The following is a 20,589-nucleotide window of genomic DNA, read 5'->3' as shown; positions in this document are numbered from 1 at the left end:
AACCTGATCTAGAGGCAAGGGAGTGGGACAAGATGATCTTTAAGGTTCCTTTCAACCCAAACCATTATGTGATTCCATGTTTTCAACATCCTCTCAAGGGGAAGCAGAGGGCCAGACACTGATCTCTTCCCTCTCGTGACCAGCGACAGGACTTGAGGAAATGACAGGGACCTGCGTCAGGGGAGATTTAGGTTGGATCTTCCCCCAGAGGGTGGTGGAGCACTGGACAGGCTGCCCAGGGAATGGTCACAGTCCCAAGGCTGCAAGAGCTCCTTGTTTGGCCACCACTGTGAGCTGAGATTTTTGGGATATCCTGTGCAGGGCCAGGAGCTGGAGTCAATGATTCTGATGGGTTCCTTCCAGCTCAGCATATTCCATGATTCTGTGATCTTTCCAAGTACCTTCCCAGAGGCCTCTCCCTGCATTTCCTTGGTACCCACAAGAAGTGTACTTACAGCTGTGCACTTCTATTGCCCAATATCAGGCCCTGGGAAACACAGCCTGGAGCAAAACGGGAGGGCAGAGGACGTGGAAAACAAAGATGTATTAACCAGGGAGCATCTCTCAGTGCTTGTTAAGATCAAACATACCGTGGCTCCAGGCTTGGAGCTTTTTATTCATCTTGGAGCAAGGAGAAGCAGCTTTGCATTTCACCCCCTCCTGTGTGTGGAAAGGTGCAGCCAAGGCTTGCGTTGCTTTGTTGCAGCATCCACTTGGGCCCATGACTGCAATCTGGCAGGTGTTTGCCCTCCCTGGGGGCTTGCTGGGTATTTTCTACTGTTTTAACTGTAGAAATAATTCCTGGCAGTAATTTTTAAAGTTGTTTTTTGTCCTACGTGGCAGCCTGGTCACTAGCTGGTGCTACTGTTACCAAGAAATCTCCAAAATCATTGGGATAAATAAAGCTGTCTCTCTAAAACTGTCTTTTCAGTGTCAGTGAGTGAGGCTTTATTCCTGGCCAGGACAAAGGGTGTGTGTGGCTAAACATTTCAGCTCTACACTGACCCCAGCACAAAATTTTTTTCACTTATTTATACATTGCATATATATATATATATATAGATAGATAGATAGATGTAAATTACATAATTATCTTAATTAGTATTCTATCCTGTATTGCTTATTGATTTCTTGCCCTTCATGCTAATTTAGCCCACATTCTTTAGTCCTCCTTCTATTCCTAGTCCTCTATCTATTTCTCAGACAGGGAATCTCCAACTTTCTAGGCTTCTATTTCCTCTGGTATCCTCTGGTTACTCCAACCTCCTTGAAGGGCCATGAATTTAAGATATCATTTTAAGATTCTCAGATATCTGATCTTCAACTCACTTTGGCTCTGCTTATTGAAGCCTGTCAAGGTTAACCAACTATAGGTTTTAATCATCAAAGTAACATTAAGAGCCTGTGAAGAAACTTAAAAAGTGGGCACTGCTCACAAGTAATTGATCAACTAATTATAATTAGTTTAGGAAAGTTCTATCATTTCCAATGCTACCAAGAGGCTCTCAGCTCTTACAGAGGCGCACACTTGGCTTTAAACTGTTGCCGAGTGTCTGGGTTTAACCTAAGCACGCAGAACACCCTCAGGCCGTACACAGGACCCACCCTGGGCAGGCCGCAATGGTCGGAAGGCGACGACCCGCAGGCCGCCCAGCAGAGAGCCTGGCGCCACAAGGCACTCATCCGAGCCGCCACCACACCACCCAGCCGCGGCGGCTGAAGAGCTCCGCCCGTGGAAGGCAAATTTCCAGCCGGAAGGTCCCGCCCGGCCCGGCCTTTTCCTCCCGGCAGCGCCATGGTGGGCAAGGCCCGGCGCCCAAGGCTGCACCGCGCCGCCCCCCGGCCCGCCCGGGCGCCGCCGCCGCCGCTCCCCGGGCCCGGCCCCGGCCCCGCCGCGGGCGGATGGAGCGCGGCGGCCGGGAAGGTACCGGGGGCAGGGACACTCGGGGAGGCGGCGGGCGGGGGCTGGCAGCGGCCGCCTCGCAATGGCTTCTCCGCCTTCCCCCTGCGGAAGGGGCCGGTCCCCCAGCACCCCCGGCCCCAGTCGAGCTCTTGTGGGTCTGCCCTGGCTGCCGGGGCTGTGCGTGGGAAGGAGTGGAGCAGTGCCGCTCTTCAGTTTTAGGTTGGGGCAGATGGAGAAGACCTGTTTATACAGAAATATTTAGGATATTCTGGTTTTCACCAGCTGTGTTTTGAATATACGGTTCAGGTGCCTCCACGTAGCCCCCTCACAGCAAGGACACAACACCAGTAAATGTTTTTTATGTGCGTAAGCTTTCCTTGTGAGGAGGCAGGAATTACCTGTCACACTCCTACCTGTGCCAAATACAGCTGGGTTTATACCACTGTGAAGTTATGTGTTGGTGATGGTAGATACTGTTGGCTAAAGTAATAGTTTCCAATCCAACCAGAGTAGCTACTGCAGATTTTAGGGAGGCATTGCATGCTTAAAGCATGATGCTGAAGATTTGCTGAGTTGCTGGTAGTTACTGAATCTGCTTAATGTCCATTGATTAAGGCTTTAGTCCCCTAATCTTCTCATTTGTTGCATATCTATATTGTTCTGTACCTGTAACAAATGTCTTTTCCTAAGGAGGCTGTTCGCAGCTCTCCTGGGAGTGAACACACTTGAGTGAGGCAGGAATCTCTTAGGAACAGAACAGTCCAAAATGAGACTTTGTGAAACTTCCCTCTGTGTGGAAGAGCCGGGGGATAGGTGGGAGGGGGAGCAGGACGGTAGGGTGCCTTACCTGCTCAAGAGAGTCACCTGCTCACTACCACTGTTCCTATCTGAATGGTGCTGGGTTTAATTTTTTAAATTTTTTTGAACGTGTGTTGCCTGGTGGTGTATGTACTGATTCCTGCTTTGTTTCTTTTGCATAAGGACTGGGACTTCTCATCTTCTGGTGTATTTTCTGGGCTGAAAATTGACCCTGATACCCTAGTAAAGAAGCTTGACTTGGACTCCAGAAGCATAATTTCCTCCAGAACAGGTTTGTTGTATTTTGAATGCGTCCTGCATTAGGTTGTGAGCAAAGATGCTGAGAACTGTATTTGCAGTGGCTTTTAGTGGCTATCCCAGGAAGCTCAGGGAGCTACAAAGCAAATATTGCTTCCTGTGCTCCTGTGAAGGCTTTTAGAAGAGGTTTGTTTTTGTTTTGGCTTCTGCATGGATGTGCTTAGTGATGGCCAGGTGGGGGACTAGCTTCAGGCTATCTATGGGATATTCTCGTGCAGCCAAAGACTGCCAGGGCTGAGAGCACAGCAGAGCCCAAGCTATGACCTGATCTCTGGGCTTGCTCTGTGGATGCTTTTGCCTCACCAGCAGCTGCTATTGGAAACCCGGTGCTTTGTCAGCAGGCTCTCATTGAGTGCCAGCAGTGCTTCACTCACATCAGCCTGTCTGCAGCAAGTCTTCTCCCACCCTTTGCTGTTGAGGGGTCTGTGGTTCGAGTATTCCTGGGCAAGAGAATCTTAACTCATAGGAAGTATGGAAAGTGAGACGAGGAAAAGGGAGGACATGACAGAGCCCTTTGATTTTCAGTCCCAGAACAAGGAAATGCTCTCTTTAACTGCTCACTGTGAGACAGAGCTTTGTGTCTGAAAGCAGTTTTCAGTTCTAAATGTCTGCAAGGTCTCAAAAAATTTATCTGAAACCTGAATGCCAACCCCTCCCACAAACTATGTAAATGTTTAAAAAATCCCAGAAGGAACAAACCACCAGGCAGAGCCTGGTAGCACAGCAAGCTGTCCTGGTACAGAAGATGCATGTGACTCCCAAATACCTTCTTTGCAAACTAAATTAATTTCTTTTCTTCATGTAAATAAATACTATAGTGACTTTGTTTTCCTGTCCAGGGCTATAAACAAATCAATCACACAAGGGAAAGTGGTTGCCTGAGCAGTGGCGGGCTGCCCATCAGTGACATTTGGGCACAGTGAGGAAGTGAGGAGGTTGTGTGAGGACACATTTGCCTGCTCTCTGTACAGAAACCTTGGCAAAACATACTGCTTTTGAAACACTGGGCTCATTGTTGGTAATTCTCCTGGGAAAAGGACATGTATGCATCTATGTGTGCATGTGCACCTTGCCATCTCTTTAATTAAATCGGACAGCATGTTGTTGGGGGCTGGCAGCCTGCAGTCCCAGCCTTTCAGTGCAGGCTACAGCTGTACATGTCTGGGTTATAAATAGAGCTGTGCTGCTGGTCCCCGTGCAGTGCTGATGATGCAGATGTGCAGTGCCTTGCTGCCTCTCCCTGGGCTATGGGCTGGCTTCCTGCAGCCAGCCGTGCTGACCCCACTGCTTTGTGCTGTCACGCACTGTCCAGATGATTGGCTAAAAATAACTGTTCATTTGGGGGGCTCAAAACTGCAATTCAACGAGGCAAAAAGTGATTTCATTATTTTTTTACATCTTCCCAAGCTGTTATGCCCTTTCTTGTTGTCGCACTCTGGAGCCATGTAGAGGCTTTTTCATTATGGAAATCAGTTCGTTGTTTTTTTGTGTTAATTCAGTGAACTGTAACTAAGCTGTGCATACAATGGCAGACACCGTAGAGTTAGAAAAGAGATGTGCTTTGTCTCCTGGCATCTCTGGTCAGCTCAGAGCCTGTTCTGCAAGAAGTTCAAACTTGACTCTAACCCTCCCTCTACCTCTTCCTCCCTTTTCCCCTCAGCTTAGAGCACAGGCCAGGAGGGTAGGATTCTCCTACACATTGCTATTTTAAGACTTAATAACAAGACAAAAGCATGCTTCCCTCCCACTTGCTTTTCAAGCTCTGAGAAGGTCAAGTTGGCAGACTGTAGGTGGGCTCACTATCTCCTGTGCTTTTTGTAGCTAGAGAAGATTTTTTTTTTTTTTCTGCCAAGGCTGCTGTGTGGCAGTTGGGAAAACAGGTATTTGTCCTGTGTGTGTGTGTGTGTGTGTGTATTTCACATTATCCAAGATTTATTCACATTGTCCAAGATTGCTGGTATCTGTGTTTTGTGTTTAGATCTGATCTTATGCTGTGACTCTCTTCCAAATAAAACGTAGTCTGAGGGAGATCTTGGAATCGGGTTGGATTTTAGAGGATGTCAGCTTGGAGCTCGATAGTCAAAAAAGCCAGCTGGATGTTGGGAAGTAGGAGGGAAAGAGAACATGGAGAGCATTGTTACACTGTAAATAAACCCATGATATAGGCAGCTCTTTGATGCTATGTGTACCATCACAGGGGATAACTAACCAACAGCAGAGCATGGTTACTTCCATGGGATAAAGGGCTTCACCTGGAGCAGCTGTTTTCATGTGTCAGAGCCAAAGAGGTGCAGTCCTGCAGGAAACCAATCCACAGCTGTGCTTGGGATTAAGGGCTGTTGCCTGTGGTTTCCAGTCTCTGCAGTTTTTTCCTCACAGTTTTCCTCAATTTGTAAGTGACCAGCTTTTGCTGGTTTTTTGGCTGTGGTGGTTTTGAGGGAACAGGACGAAACGCAATGTGTAAATTGGAAAGTCCAGCATCTCTAGCAGGGTTATCCTGTTTGGCATGAGTGCTTCTGTGTGCTGGAGCTGAAAGGAGTGAGGCCCCTTTTTGTGGGGGAACAAACTGGTGGTGTTGATTTTTGTTAGCTGAAGGTCTGTTTTTTATGGGGATTTCTGAGGATTGTTGGTGCATCTGGTTGGGGCAGGGTGCCCTGGGGAGGTATCTGCTACTCATGGTAGTGGTCTGTTGCTTCCTTTAGATACAAGGCTGATTCAGTGTGCTTGTGATTAGTGTGAGGTACCAGCACAGGCTGTTCTGGCATCAGTAATCCCTGTGGCATGAGAAGGAGAGGGTGGAACTGTAATGAAAAATGTCACCAAAATGGAATTCCTTGTAGGTGAGTCTTGCGTTCTGTGATATAAAAAGACAGTGGTCTAAAAAGGAAAGTATTTTAATACAGTAGCTCTAAGCTGTCGTGCTTAGAAGCAGACCTGCTGCAACTGCTTTCCCCTGCTCTGCTTTTTGTCTTTAATCATTAGCTGAGCTTTACTCCAAATTCCAGATGATTTCCACACGTGTGTAGGTAAGAAAAGCCAGTGCCATCCCTGAGAATGCTGGAGTTCAGTCCATGAGTTACTTTGTGCTCAGTGATTGCTTCCTGTCAGTATAGTTTACTTAGCCACTGACGTAATGTAAACCAAAGTCTTTGCCGTAATCTAATCCATGCAGGGACCTCTGTGACTCGAGTGAGTGGATAAATCTCATTTGGGTGAGCCTCTGTAGCGTGGGAATTAAATGTTTCCTACCAAGTCAGAAATAATGGCCTGTCATATCGGAGTTGCTGCTGCTCATTTTATGTTGTTTTCTTTAGCTTTCCTTCGTCAGTGTTTGCTCCTTGAAGCAAGGGCCTAGTCAAGCTTGGCTCTGGCTGAGGAGTTGCCTATGAATGTCTCTTTTCTTGGAGTGGATGATGAACCAATTGTGGAATGATATGAACGACTGGATTGGTAGCTTCCTGCTTCATTTTCAGCCGCTCCTGAAGGGAATGGTGACAGGCTGTGTTGTTGAGAAAACAGAAGCGCAACAGCAGCAAGTTCATAATTTTTTGCAAAACTTGATGCAAAATCATCCTGATTTCTGAGGTTGGATAGGACATAAAGAAAGACTTCTCATTTTACCATGAGGGTGATGAGGCTCTGGCACAGGATGCCCAGAGAAGCTGTGGCTGCCCCATCCCTTGCAGTGTTCAAGGCCAGGTTGGATGGGGCTTGGAGTAACCTGGGATAATGACAGGTGAAGGAGGGCGTTTAAGTAGATGCCATCTGCAGGTTTCTTCCAACCCAGGCCACTCTGTGTGTCTGTGATTCTATACCAGGGTGTGAAGCTGGTAGAGTGAGGTGGGTCATGAGCCTGAGCAGAGGTTGTGCTCTGAAGAACAGGACTGTCTTGCAGCATGGGAGCCACTCTCAGTGGCACACAGGGGTGTAGAGGAAGGAAATGACTGGGCATCTGACAAAGAAGGAATTTGCTTCTCCTCCTGAACAAATGTGGAGATAGGAGATGATAAAATCAGACTAAGCAGGAATTCACTGACGGCAGTGAATTTCTGGGTTCTGCAGGCTGTGTACAGCCTTGCTTTCCTCCTTTCTGAGGTTCTCTGTAAGTTTATTTTGTTACTAAGCCTCTTTTTGCAGAGTCACTGACAGATCCCTTCTGGTTTGCACCTCAGTTTCTGCTCTAAAGTTCCAGATCTGCTGGGTCTGTCACCTTATCTGCTTCTGCTTGGGTTCTGCACCTGCTTGTCCAATTCTGTTCTCCTTTTTTAGCCTCCAACAGAAGCAGAAAAGCTGTGGTTGGTTGGCATTATGGTTCTGCATTAGCTTCACGCAGTATGATTTGCTGTCCAGTTTTGGGGATTTTTTTATGGATGTTGTACCAGAATGTTACAGAGTTCCTGTAACACCTCTTCTCTGATAGCATTGCTGTTCCTGCAGTGTCTAGGTTCACAGTTACCCCTGCAGAGGATCCACACCACCCTGGAAAAATTGCAGCTATGACCAGGCCCCCATTACTCTTCAGGAGCTCTTGACAGGATGCCAATCTTTGTGTCCTATGGTTTATTCTTGTCTGTTGATTGGATTTCTGTGTGTTTATTGCCTTTAAATATTAAGGTTCCTCCTCTTTTGTCCCCATCCCTCATCACCTTCCTCTGTTTTGATTTTATGCTTTGGTTTTTTTCCACTCTTCTGGAATACCGGCGTGTTTAACAATTAAAGGATTAAAAAAATAAAAATTAATCCTGTTTGTTTTAATGAATGCATCTGTTCTGAATATTGGTTCTAAACCTCTGCTGCTGTTTCTTAATGCATGCTTGGGGAATTTTGAAATCTGCTTGTGTTGGTCATTCTCATCTCTGGTGTAGAAAGCTGCTGGATCCTCACAATTCTGCTGCTGTTGCTTTTCTTCAGCTTATCATTCTGTGCTGGCAGTTGTCAGGCCTGTCTTTTGTTTGTTTTGTGCAGAACGCCTTCCTCAAGCTGTTCCCCACAGTAACACTGCTCAGATGGGAAGGGGTGTAAACAGGCTGCTCCACATGCTGAGGATGGCAGGGAGCGGCTGCAGCACCTCCAACGTGTTCGTGAAATTTCCCTGGGAAATGCCTGTGTGCTGTGCTAGACCCAAGTGATGAGGTGTTCCTCCTCCATCTGTCTTTGTTATTAGCTGCCCAAGCTTTGGGCTGTGTGAATTTGGGGAGTGCTGAAATGCTCTGTCCCTGATGCTTTCAGTGATGCCCTTGGTGGTGTAGCACTGAAACTATTTTAATGCCTTTGAAAGTATCTGATGGGCGTGTGGGCGCTGCCCTGGAAGGAGCAGCTGTTTGAGTGGTGTTTGAGCTGGGAATTCTTGCTTTAGCTCCCCTCTCCCTCCACCCCATACCTTCTGTAATGTGTCTGTGTCCATTGTGTCACCTGCACAGGTCCAGGATGTGTCCCAGGACTGAGTGTACAGCTCTCAGCTCAAAGGGGGAAACTTCCTACATAAGCTGATGTTGCTTCTGACATTGTGTGTGAAAGTGTTTGAAACCTCCAGTAACAAAATTTGCAAGAAAGGAGAGTTCCCAGGGAAGGGAAAATGCTGTGTAGGGGTTAAAGTCTTTACCTCTCCCCCAGGTCCAAGGTTGGCCACCCTGGTAGCTTGATAAAGTGACAGATGGCAGTTTACCTTATCTGGGTAAAATGCTTTAGGTAGCAAATTGCTGTACATTCCTTCTTCTTTGCTGTTCGGCTGAAATTTACTTGGTTTTTTTGACTGCATCATTAGGACCTGCTTTTATCTTGACAATGCCAGATCACCTTTTAAGGGCAGATTTGGTGTCTGAGAGTTTTGTAACAGGCTATTAGAAAACTGCACTGTGTTTGAGAGGAGCTGAGATAGCGGTTTGTCATCTGGAAAGCCTTTCCAGTGAGGTCAGATGACCTCAGCCTACTGGACGCCTCAAAGAGGTTCTGTTGTTCCCAACAACTTGCCTCAAAGCTAGAGAGTTTTTCTGTTCCTTTGGTCCAGTGGGATCTTACTTCAGGAGTCAGATTGACCAAGTTCTGTAGCAGTGGTGAACAGCTGTGGGGATTGGTTGAAATGGAGAGCGGAGACCTGCTGTGGTCTCTGGGCAGCTGTGGAGTGGGGATCCTACTGAAAGCTCAAGACATTGGTGCCTTAAATAATAATAATTAAAAAAAAAAAGGTTAAAAATCCATGCTGCTTAATGTTGCTTTAACAATTTGTGCAGTGTGGTGCTGGCTGTGAGAATAGCTGTGGGAAGCTCCACTTTAATTAAAGTAAATGCAATTAATTGAGAAACTGTAAATAAGCGTCTGAAGCTCGCACTGGTTTTGGTGCTTTTGCTTCCCTTCTGCAAATAGAGCATTTCCATGTTGTGAGTGCCTTCTGCCAGATCACAGGAATCACTTGTGTTAATATTTATGGAACTAATTAACTTTTTTGTTTTCTTTCCCTCCCTCTAGCTGTGGCTAAGTCTCTGCTCTTAAAATTAACATTAAAAAACCAAAAGACTCCAATTAGCTCATGGTTGAGCACAACACAAACATAAACATTTTCCAGAGAGCCCAAAGCTTCCAAAATGTTTTGCAGCCTACTCCAGGGGAGGAGGCTGTCAGTGGGAAGAGCTTGAAATGAGTCCTAGGAGTTTGAAGGATGTGTCAGATCGCTCTAGTTTCCTATTTTGGTTGGTTCCTTGGCTGTGCCTGCTGTGTAATGCTCACCAGTAGCACTAGTGGAAGGTACCTGCCCTGGAGCAGCCTTTCTGTGCTGCTGAGTGGATGAAGAGGAGGATATGGCTCAGTGAGGGATTGGAGACTTCGTTGGAGAAGCTCCTGAGGTTCTGCTCTGTGCTTTTGCTTAGCCTTCTTCCAGATTTTGTAGAAGTTGTGTGCTCAAACCTGAGCTTTTTAGGTCAAACGTATCAGTGCCTTGTGCCACTGAAGGGCTTGCTGAATTTGAGGCCGGGGTAACCCCTTGCCTTCCTGGCCAGAAGTGGTGGGGCATGGCCGTTGCATGTCATGCCATGTCTTGCTCTGTGTGATCATGATTCCTGGAGTTTTAAAAGGATACTGATCTAGCCTAGTATTCTCCTGTGAAATGATTTTAAAATGGTTGGACATCCTTACACAAAAATAGATCAGCACTGCTTAGGAGAGTACTGAAGCTGCGGTGTTACACAAGAGGGTTATGAACTGAAATCCTTGTCTTTGCTGCACTAATGTTAAAGCTTTAACATAATTAAGTTATAAAATTATAAATTCTACAAAGAGAGAGGTAGAATGGCTCTGCACTGGTGCCACAGGGGTCTCCCAGCACAAGTTCAAGTAATGCAAACCTCTCATGGGCTGTAAGAGGGATGGCTCAACACTGCAGGAATTGAGAGACCAAACCTGAAGAGGGGTGAGGAAGCACTTCTGGAAAGGGGACATTGATAGTTCTGGAAGTCAGAGCCATTTTCTTGTCACCAGCAGTGGTATGGTGGTGTGTCAACCTGTCAAATGTCTCTCTGAAATATGTGTCCTGGGAGTTTAACAGACACTCTGTTTAGAAAATCGGTGAAGGCTGGTTAAGGGTGGATGGTATGAGAGGTTTCCCTCTTCTGGGTTGCCCCTTCTGACTTGTCTTTATAAGTTTCTGCGGTGGAGGAATAAAGTGAGTATTCTCCTGCTAACCCCTCTGGGAAATGCATCCATGAAAAACATTATTTTTCTTGTTTTGGTTTGGTTTTTTTAAACAAACTTCTATGCTATATAAATCACATTTCTGATTTACTAAGAGATAAATCTCTGCCCTGCTCATGTGGGTCTTACTGAATTACAGGCTGTGTTACAGGGAGATCTCAAAAGTTCATGTCTGTCATTCAGACCTAGTGGGATCTGTAGTGTTATTCTACTCTATGCAAGTTATCCTTTATTTCTGATCTTTGTGAGCAATTTATGGACCAAGGTTTTCTTTATGCTTGGGTGGAAATGCATCTGTCAGCTGAAGATCTGTTTATCCCCTTCAGCATTTCAGAGTGGCACTACTGATGTTCATATGTGGCATAACCGGTAATAACATCTAATTTGGGCTTAGGTTTTTAGTCAGGTGGCTTATAGAAAGGAGTTTTTATTGTTTATTTGATTTTTTTAATGAAGCTTTTAACACAGTAAATCTCAATGTACATTGTCTGAGCTAAATGTGGGAAACACAGCTATGCAAGGATTAAATGCAGTGGTTACTGGAATATTCTAGGTTGTTTGAAATGATAATTTGGACAGATTTAGACTGAACAAGCAGTGTTGCAAATGTCCTGTAAGGCAAACCACGGAACATTCTGGAGAAAATCCTGCTGCAGAAAATTAGGCTATCCAAGCAGTTCTTCAAACAAGAAGGGACTGTGAGTTGGAAGGTATGTAGTGATAGTGATAACCAACTCCAATGAAATGTGGTGTTTTAGAGAGTCCCAGGCAGGAAATTGGAGTGAAAATGGGGCACACAAACTTGTTTCCTGACCCACTTGTGCTGTGTTCTTGATTGCTTGGAGAACACACAGCAAATCAAAAGATCTACTTAAAGAATTTTGGCTTCTATGAATGCTCGGGGATGTTTGTGCGTGCTGTGGCTAGGCACGTGCATGCCCTGGGCTGATTCCTATTGCATTTCCCAGCTCCATGGCTTTTTAACTTTGTTTTTCCTTATGTCTATTTTCCTCTCCAAGGTTATTTGTAAATTCAGGTCACTGAGTGTTCTTATGTAACAGGAATGGGCTTCTTTAGCATGGGAAGGACATTTCCAGCTGCCATGGGTGCAGGCTGTGTCTATACACGCAGCAGTTATTTCACAATGTGGTTTGAGTTGAAATAACCTGGTGTGCCTGACGACAGGGTGACATGGGAAGGCTCTTCTACACTGCGGGAATTCTGTTGTTAGAAATCACAATTTTAAATTGCTTTGTTCAATGACACTTCTGTATTTTGCTCAGCAGAGCCTCTGGCTATTGCTTTTGATTCATGCCAGTAATTTGTGAGGGCTGGGCTTGGGTAGGGCTGCGCTTAGATGTGCTCCTCTGCAGCTGCATGTGTGCTTGTTTTAGTGTCTGCACCTGAGTGGGTTTTTATTTATGGAAATAGCATACAAATGTCTAGATATTGTTTGTGTGGGGTTATTATAACTTCATGTATTTTCTTCCTCCAAAATAGAGGGCATTGGCTTGTTCACCTGTATTGGATGGAAGTGCAGGGTTTTGGTAGCAGGACAGAAGCCAGAGCTGTCACATTCTGTGCACAGCCAGGTCCAAAGAGCTAAAGTGCACCCAATGGAGCCACAGCTGAGCCTGTCAGGCACAGTGGTGCTGTCTCTGGGAAAACATAGAATTAAGAAGGAGTAGAAAAAAAGTGAGAGAGCCCTAGGAAGACCAGGGACAGAAAAGGAGGAAAGGCGGTGCTCCAGCCTCCAGGACCCCAGTGGGTAAGTGTGAGGAGGAAGGAGCAGCAGAGGGTGACTGTAATGCCATTCCCTGGCCCCTGCACTGCTCAAGGGAGCCGGGAATGAAGAAGTCAGAATGAAGAAGTGGAGGTGAGAAGGGGGTGGGTGAAGGGAAGGTGTGTTTTAGTGTTTGCTTTTCATCATCTGATTCTATTCTAATTGGCAATACATTACATTAATTTTTCCTGAGTCTGTTCTGCCTGTGATGATGATTGCTGAGTGATCTCCCTGTTGTTTACCTCAGCCCACAAACTTTTCACCGTATTTTTCTCCCCTGTTCTTTTGAGGAGGGAGGGAGCAGCTGGGTGGGCAGCTGGCCAAGGTCGGCACACAATAGCTCAGTAAAAACTGAGATAAAACTCAGTACTAGGTGGAACTTTCTCCATGGTGGTTCCTCTGCCTTCCTGTGTTTTTCAACTGAATGTTTTCTGAGCATTGTGCAGGTGCAGAGACACCCTTGCATGAGAACTGAATTCCTTTGCTTTTGATTGAGGCTCACAGGTGTTGAAGCAAGTAATTCTTCCACATGTCTGTGGTACTTGTATACCTGTAACAACATTGTGGCCCTTGCATCCTGAGCATCAGAATTGGGAACCGCTCCCCTCCCTCTATTCAGGCAAAGAAAGGGAGCAGAACAGGACCCAGCCATATACTCCAGTCTGAATTCAGGGAAGTACAGAACAGATCTTGGGCCTATCTAGGTGTTTCTTCTGCCTGTCTTTGCAGTGTAGGAGGTGCTTCTCCAGCTGTGTCTGCATTGCTGACAGCTTTGTAGCACAAGAGGACGTACCTGTGGCAGAGCAGAACAGATCTCTTTTGAGACTGTTCTTTTTCAGATGTTAGATGTGCTCATTAGAGGGCAGCAGAATAACTCTTCCTTTTTCTAGGTCAGGTCTATATTTTTGAATATTTTTCATCTCTGCAGGGCATAGAACAAAATTTTCCAGTTCCTCCGTCAGTTTTTCCTGGTGCATTAAGTGTACAAAGCAGCAATGCTCATATGAAAACCTTAGCCTGTATAAAGAAATATGGAGTATTTATAGTAAAACTTGCCTCTTTGAAGCTTAGGGGGGTTGCAGGCTTATATGAGAGAGCTTCATTAAGATTAAACCACAAATGGTTAGCACAGTATGTAGAAAAACAGCCAAAAGAATATTTCACAGCTAACTTGGTTTTTGCTCAGCCTAATTCTTATTTGACCTATATGTCCATATGCATCTATGGATTTGTTTGCTGCACTCCAGCTGATGCTGCCACCTTTTTCTGCTTGAAGAAAATGTTAAAGAGCCAGTCTTGCTTTATCCAAAAGTAATCTTTAAATGAGATCTGATAGTACACAGCCCACCATCGTCTGGAATGTAAATACTATAAATAATTATGGCACTGTCTTTAAAGGCTAAGCGAGGCTGGGATTTGGAGTCCAGCATCACAATATTAAAATGCATTATTTATTATGTAACATTCATAGGAGGTGGCTGTAGCACTGACTTTGTAGCCAGCATGTTTCAGGCTTCTGAAAGAGCAGGGTACAAGTCCTAGCTAGGAGTTAACATCTCCCATGCACACCTTACTGGCAATGTTTTGCATGCTGTTGTCTTTGGAAGAGGTAAGCTGGTTCAAGACAGCTGGAATAGCAGGAAATTTTTTGGGTTTTTTTAAGTTTAGCAGCATCAGCCATTGATTTCCAACAGCTGACTGATTTTGGAAGGTCCTCAGTGGAAGTAAAGCTTCATGAACTAATCTTTGCTCCGTGGCCTGATGTGGTGGAGCAGGTGGGAGGGTTGGCAGGAGGAGACACGACACCTTTCTCTCTTACCCACAATGTGTTGTGTGTATTTTGACATCCTGCAGGCTTCTTTATCTGCCTGTCCTCTACCTAAAGGTGCATGTGTCCACCCAAAGGGAAGGTCCCTCAGGGGTTTGTGAGTGCCTTGTCTTCCTCACATGCATGGGGGCTCTACCAAAGCAACATACACTTGGCTGCTGCTTTCTGCCCTCAATTATTTTTAGAGTGGCAATATCCAAACCCACAAACTGCTGAAATGGAGCAACCTTCTTGATACTAGCAAATGTTGATCCTGGCACGGTGGCTTGGATCAGTCCTGCCTCCTGGAGAAGTCCAGATTGTGCTTTGCACTCCTGGTTTGGGATCCACCATGTAGCTGGCGTTTCTTCACGTAATGCTGCGACACCTCAGCAAAGTCAGCATTAATGGGGAGTTCCTCATCAGGGAAGGAAAGCTGAACAAAGCCATAAAAATGTGAACAATGGCTCATAGTTCTTGGCAGCTCTTGAGCCATTAGGTAAAATTAATATCCTGTCAGCAGGGTAAAAAGATTAAACTGAGTCTTACACCAAGTGAGAAACATGATGAGTCTGTAGGCGTGTGGATTTAAATCCATTGGACTGTGATCCATATTAGGAAATTAGCAGGCACGGTGCTCATGCCACAGCCTTCTTCGTGCAGAGAAACATTCTTCCTGCCAGCATCTTCTGTGCAATGTGGGAAGATTGCTGGCTTCCCTTGTGTAATGAAAGTCTCTCCTGGGAACTAACATGGTATTTTGTTGGGGATACAGGAGTTCTCAGTAGGTATTGTTTCAGGTTTTTCTTGGGTGTGGTGAGCCTAAGTATTGCAGATACTACTGGGTAAGGGGAGTGTAGCTTTTTTTGTTCAGGTAACACTTTCTTCACAGGAAGAATGCCAGTCCTTGTTGCCCTGTAAGTGTAAGGATACTGAATGAGAGTTGAGGGGATGGATGGGCAGTCTCAAGGTTTACTGCTGCAATCCCAGACCTGAGAAGATCAAGGCAATGCCAAATGTCTGGCAGCTTTGAAAGCTGACAAGGAGTGTCAGAGAAGCACCTACTCATGGTAGTTTTTTCCTTTGCCATCCCCTGTTATTTCTTCTAACATCATGGGTGTTCTTGCCACAGCTCTGTGCTGGCAGCTGCTGATCTCATCTCTGTGTGGGGTGGATGGGGCTGGACCCGTTCATGCTAGTGCAGACAGTGTAGATCAGACTTTGCCTGTGCTGCTGGCAGGCAAGAGCATCAAGTACAAAGTGGCAGAGCCCTATCATTTTTTTAAAATTTCGCTTGCTTTTAAAATAGATTCTGCCAGGAAAATATCATTCCAAGATGGGTAATGGATGCTGACCTGCAGGGTTGAAATAAAGAAAAGGTGAAGAGGTGATGGGATGGAGAAAAAAAACAAAACAGCAAAACAGTTTCTAACTCTTCTAGAGGGGCCCAGACCTTGATTTTCCTTTTAAAAAAGATTTCTTCTGCATTTAAGTGAGTCAAATGGGTATATTGGAGTAGAGGGGCTTGCTCTAAGACCGTTTTTGAAAAACAAGTCTTGTGTGAGAATCGCTGTGGACCACACAAAGAGCTCCCTGACAGGGGGCAAGCCTAGCTTTGTCAGGAGATGAAGAATGCTGTGGGGGTCTGGAGTGAGGTGATGGTGGGGTCTGTTCAGGGGCTTGGTAGTGGGATGGTGCCCTGTGTCCCTGGAGCCAGAAGAGGAGCTGGAGCGGGGTGTGGATGTAGGTCTGTCCAGGGGGGAGGATACTGTGTGTCTGTGTTGTGTAAGATGACAGAACTGGTGATCTTGTTGGTGCCTCAGGGCTTTTGGGAGCTCTGCATTGTCAGCTGAAGTGGAAGAGCAGTTGAGACAGCACAAAAGCAGCCACCAGAAGTGGCAGTGGCAGCTGGAAGAGATGGTGAAGCAGTGTTTGGACCAGTTCCACTTACAGAGCAGTCTGTGCTCGCAGGAGGAGGGAAGGAGACTTGACATGCTTGGGCACCACCTGGAATGAGTGTTTTCATGGGCTAGGCTTGTTGAACTGTTTAATCAACATCACCACTGTGAAAAAAACCCCATCAAAACTGGTGGTTTACTGTGTCTTGTTTGAATGCTAGAGCTAGTAAAACCCTTTCAAGGTTAAAGTGCCATTATGATCACACAGAGGCTTCATGGAGACACAGGATCACCTTGATCTGTCCTTTAGGGGCTTCTGCTTGGCAGCTTCGGTCTTGACCTTGTGATGAAACAGTTACTTATCGATGGTACTCAGTTGTCAGTGATGTGGTAAAAAAGGCATCTTGTTTCTGTTCTAGACATAAGCCCTTTGAGCAGGGAAGGCTGTGTGCTCATGTGAGGCAGGAGGAGGTGCCTGGATTCAGCAGATGCTAAGCTGCAATATATGCTGAGAGTGGGCTCAAGTTCCATCCCCACCCCAATCACAGACCAGAAGAGCAAGGATTTTATGTCTTGTACTACTTCAGGCAGTTATTTTTCCAGCTCCATTCTTCAAATGCTTCCCAATTTTGAAATCTGCTATACGTGCCCCTAAAATGGGGGAGAACGGGAGGTGTTCTGCATTGCCAATCCTGTGTGTCAGCTGTTGCCCAGCTGAGCAGGGGGCTGGAGATCAAATATATGCCTGTCACAATTTTTGGGCAAGCTTTCCTGGGTATTCTCACCCTCCTTACTTTATGTTAGTGTTTTAGTCCTCTGTGTGTGCAGCAGTTTATAAAGCCACTTATGATGCAAGTGGTGTTTGAACTGATTATCAGAATGTGACCCGATCAAGCTAATAATTCTTAAATGATGTAAATAATGAAAGTCTCCTGGTGTTATACAGGCTGAGTTGTGGCGCTCTTTTCTATGTCTAAATCTAAAATTTACTTTGTATATATTGCCTAAACAGACTGTCAGGTAAAAGAAATGAGTATGATTACATTTAATATGTGGCTGCTCGGTGGTATATGATGTGGCTGGACTTAGTGTTTCCTCAGTGCTCCCAAGCTGCAGGTGTGTGGGTTTCCTGGAGTGTAGGAGCTCTGACAGCTGCAGATGGTGGGATTAACTCCTTGACGTATGGTTGTGCAATAGATAGGGCAGCGTGGGGAGGGGGACTGCACTACGCTAATCTGCCGCTCTGACTTAAAAATCAAGGGCAAGCTTTGGCATGTGATTACTCTTTTCATTTCACTGTCAATGCATGGAGTGTTGTGAGTGGGGAAACTAACTGATGCCACAGGGAGCCTGAGACCAGACATGTTAAAGAATCCAAGGAGGAGTGCCAGGAGAGGAGAATTAATCAACACTTAAAATAACACAGTGGAAATTTTGCCATGGTCCTAAAGCTCTGAGTAAGGTTGAGAGTAATTACTTCATAAAAAGAATTGATTGGAGCAGTCAGGAAACGTCTCTAGAAACTCTCCTTCTGCTTTTCTTTCTGCTGGGGTGTAGGCATTGCTCAGGTCCTTGTGGCTGTGAACATGATGCCGGGTTCACCGAGCTTCCTTAGCACAGTGGCAGGAAAAGCACATGTGCCTCACCTCAAAGGAGGTATAGGAGCTCACAGCAGTGTCTGCAGTCAGTGCTGTCCTTCCTGAGCTCTCACATTTATCTGCAGATCAGGTTTTTGGCATTGATGCCAAAAGTGTGGAATATGAGTGAGTAATGACTCAATTGATCAGAGCTCTTTTGCTTGGAAAAGATGACGGTGAGAAAAGACGAGCTGATGAAGTTTAATCAAGTAGGCTTGCCCCAGAGACTAAACTTGTTCCAGTGTCTTCCAGTAAGATAAGTGGGGAAAAAACAAACTAGAGGATGCTGGGTTCAAGGTGGGCAAAGATCCTTCAGTAAAATGGCAGTTAAGTTGCAGTTCCCCTTGCACATCGTTGTTCTGAATGTCTGGTACCCACATGGATGCGAAGCAGATCTTCCAAAATAAAAATTCATTGGAGGTACTGCATGCAGGCACTCTTTACTTTCACAAAGCTGTGGTCAGGTCTGGTATGTTCTTAGCTCAGTGGTGCTGTTTGCTGGTGGTAAATCTGGACACCAGGACTCTAGTTCAAGTCCTCAAAGTGCCTTCTGTTAATGCTTTATGAGATGTTGGTGTGTAGGCTCTGCCTGTGGCTAGCTGGACAAGGTGAAAGGCCGGGGGTGCTGCCCATAGGTGCTCCAGTGGGTGTTCCCTCCAGCCCAGTTTCAGAGGCTTTTTTTGGGTCTCCTGAAGCTACAACTGGAGATGGGGCAGAGGGGCTGCCAATGGTACAGCTAAGCAGTGCCAAAGTGGAATTTTTTGTTCCCATCCTGATCCCAGTCCCAAATACATTCATTCAGTCACTCTGCCCCTTGGCTATTTTACCATAAAGTTGCCACTACAGTATTTTTGTTGCATTTTAAAAACTGGAATGAAAGTATTAAGAATCTGACCTTGTACATGCTTTTAATACAATTGTGCTGGAACTGAGAATAGCTGATTAAAATACTTACAGGGTACAAGTTAAGCTTTGGGCTTTTTTGTCTATTCTGCCTGTAACATTTTTGTAACAGCCAGAAAATTGGTATATCTTCCCAGTCTGTTTTGCAATCATTTCTCTGTACTTTCTTGTTTCCTGTGCTTCCTGCTGTCCTTCAGATCCATCATGGAAATAATTGGTGGGGAAAAAAGAGCAGGGAAAGAAATTTGCCTACTGCGCATGGCAGGAATTTAGCTGGTCTCAGGTTAAGTACGGAATTGTAACATGCCTTTCTGTCAGATAGCAGGCATCTGCTCCGTGTTTCTTGCTTCAAAATAGGATATGCAGATTTTGTCTGGAGAATAAGGCCTATGGCCAAGATGGGAAATGTTTGCTACTTAGCACTAGGCCGGAGAAGAGGGATTACAGTTCAGCAAGCAAACAGGGCAAGAATTTGGTAAGCAATAGAAATGCTGACTCTGCTGCCCTCAGAAAGGGGTAACTCGAGCCCAAGTGGTTGGGAAGCCGCTGTTTGGAGGTCAGGAAGGAGCTACTGTTTGGAAAGCAGAGGCAAAGGTCAGGGGCTGATTGGATTAACTAGGGCACCACTGAAAGCTCATCAAAAAGAAAGTAAGGTGGGGAAAGGCTTTTTTTAACTTCCTATTGGTCTTGCCCAGGATTAGGCACTGGGAGCTCCTTAGAGGAGGCTGGAACTTTCTCTCTGCCCCTTTGTCCCAGCAAAGGATGTGTCTGTGCTCCTAGCGTGAGCCTTCCTGGAGCTTGGTCTCTGCACGCTGCAGAATCCTGGATCGTGTGGCCTTCTCCCAAGCTTTCTGTCTCACCTCATGCCTATTCATAAAGCAGACCAGAGAATTGAGTCTTCTCCTGGGTTTCTCTTCTAATTCTGTTTTCTTCTATTTGTTTCTTTATGCTACAATTCAGGCTGTATCTGTTTATTCCTTGTACAATTCCCATGTGTGCGTCTGAAGGGACATTTCTGTCATGTTTGTGTCTTTAATTTAGAGGCACATACTCCTCTCTGGATATGTGCTCTGGGCCACACAGGGCAGAGGAGTAGCACTGGTTTTATGTGTATCCTATGCTCTGTCATGTGCCTGGGACCAGTTAGGAATCTGCTGTTTGTAAACACAAAACATGTAGCTTGTAGGGTCATGTAACTTGCAGGATACAGAGATGTGTGTCTCCAAATGTTAAGCATATCTGCTGTATTTTGTTATCTTTCCTGAGGCCCCTGTGGGGGAAAGTCCAGTGTCCAGACATCTCTGCCTGATTTTTTTTCATGTCAGCAGCTTTCCAGGAGCCAGTTCAGGCGCTTCCTTGTTGTATGCGTCTGAAGGCTGCTGCATCCTTGGTGGGCTTGCACAGCCTCTTACCACCAACTCCCTGATAGTATTTTGTTGTGTAGTTTCACAACAATCTTAATCTTAAAATTTTAAGATCTTAAAAGATTAGCCCACCAAGATCACCCTTCTGGGTTTTGAGGCAGAGGTGTTGACATCCCAGTACCCCTAAAGAGTGAGTAGGAAAGTAAGGGAGGACTGTAGACATGGTGGGCAGCTCGTTCCTGGAACAGTTGTGGTACCTTAGGAGGAGAGAGGAGGCACTTCTGCCATGACAGGCTAAACTATGCAGCTGTAACTCAGTCTGTGGGGAAGAAGAGGAGGAAAAGATGCTGTAGCAGTGTTCACTGTAACTGTTTAATAGACAGATGTGGGAGACACAGAATTCACTTCAAAAGCTTTTCTTTCAGAGTGTACATCCAGGTTTCTCTGTCAGAGTCCTCTGCCAGCTGCTCCCCTCCTTTACCTTCTGTCTAACAA

At 45.7% G+C, this 20,589-nt stretch overlaps 1 protein-coding gene across 1 annotated transcript in view; it reads left to right on the top strand.

The window, feature by feature from the left end:
• Nucleotides 1-1,795: 1,795 nt before the first annotated feature.
• The window catches only part of SLX9 (SLX9 ribosome biogenesis factor), a 38,875-nt gene continuing 20,081 nt past the window's right edge, over nt 1,796-20,589 (top strand). Inside the window, exons 1-2 of the mRNA XM_005528926.3 lie at nt 1,796-1,924; nt 2,885-2,993. Of these exons, the coding sequence (XP_005528983.2) occupies nt 1,796-1,924; nt 2,885-2,993 (238 nt within the window). The remainder of the gene's footprint in view (nt 1,925-2,884; nt 2,994-20,589) is intronic.

This window comes from Pseudopodoces humilis, chromosome 8, assembly GCF_049639895.1.
Source record: "Pseudopodoces humilis isolate 2021_Gansu_Grassland_sample_001 chromosome 8, ASM4963989v1, whole genome shotgun sequence".
In the NCBI taxonomy this organism is placed as follows: Eukaryota; Metazoa; Chordata; class Aves; order Passeriformes; family Paridae; genus Pseudopodoces; species Pseudopodoces humilis.
This window is presented reverse-complemented; position numbering and strand designations above follow the sequence as displayed.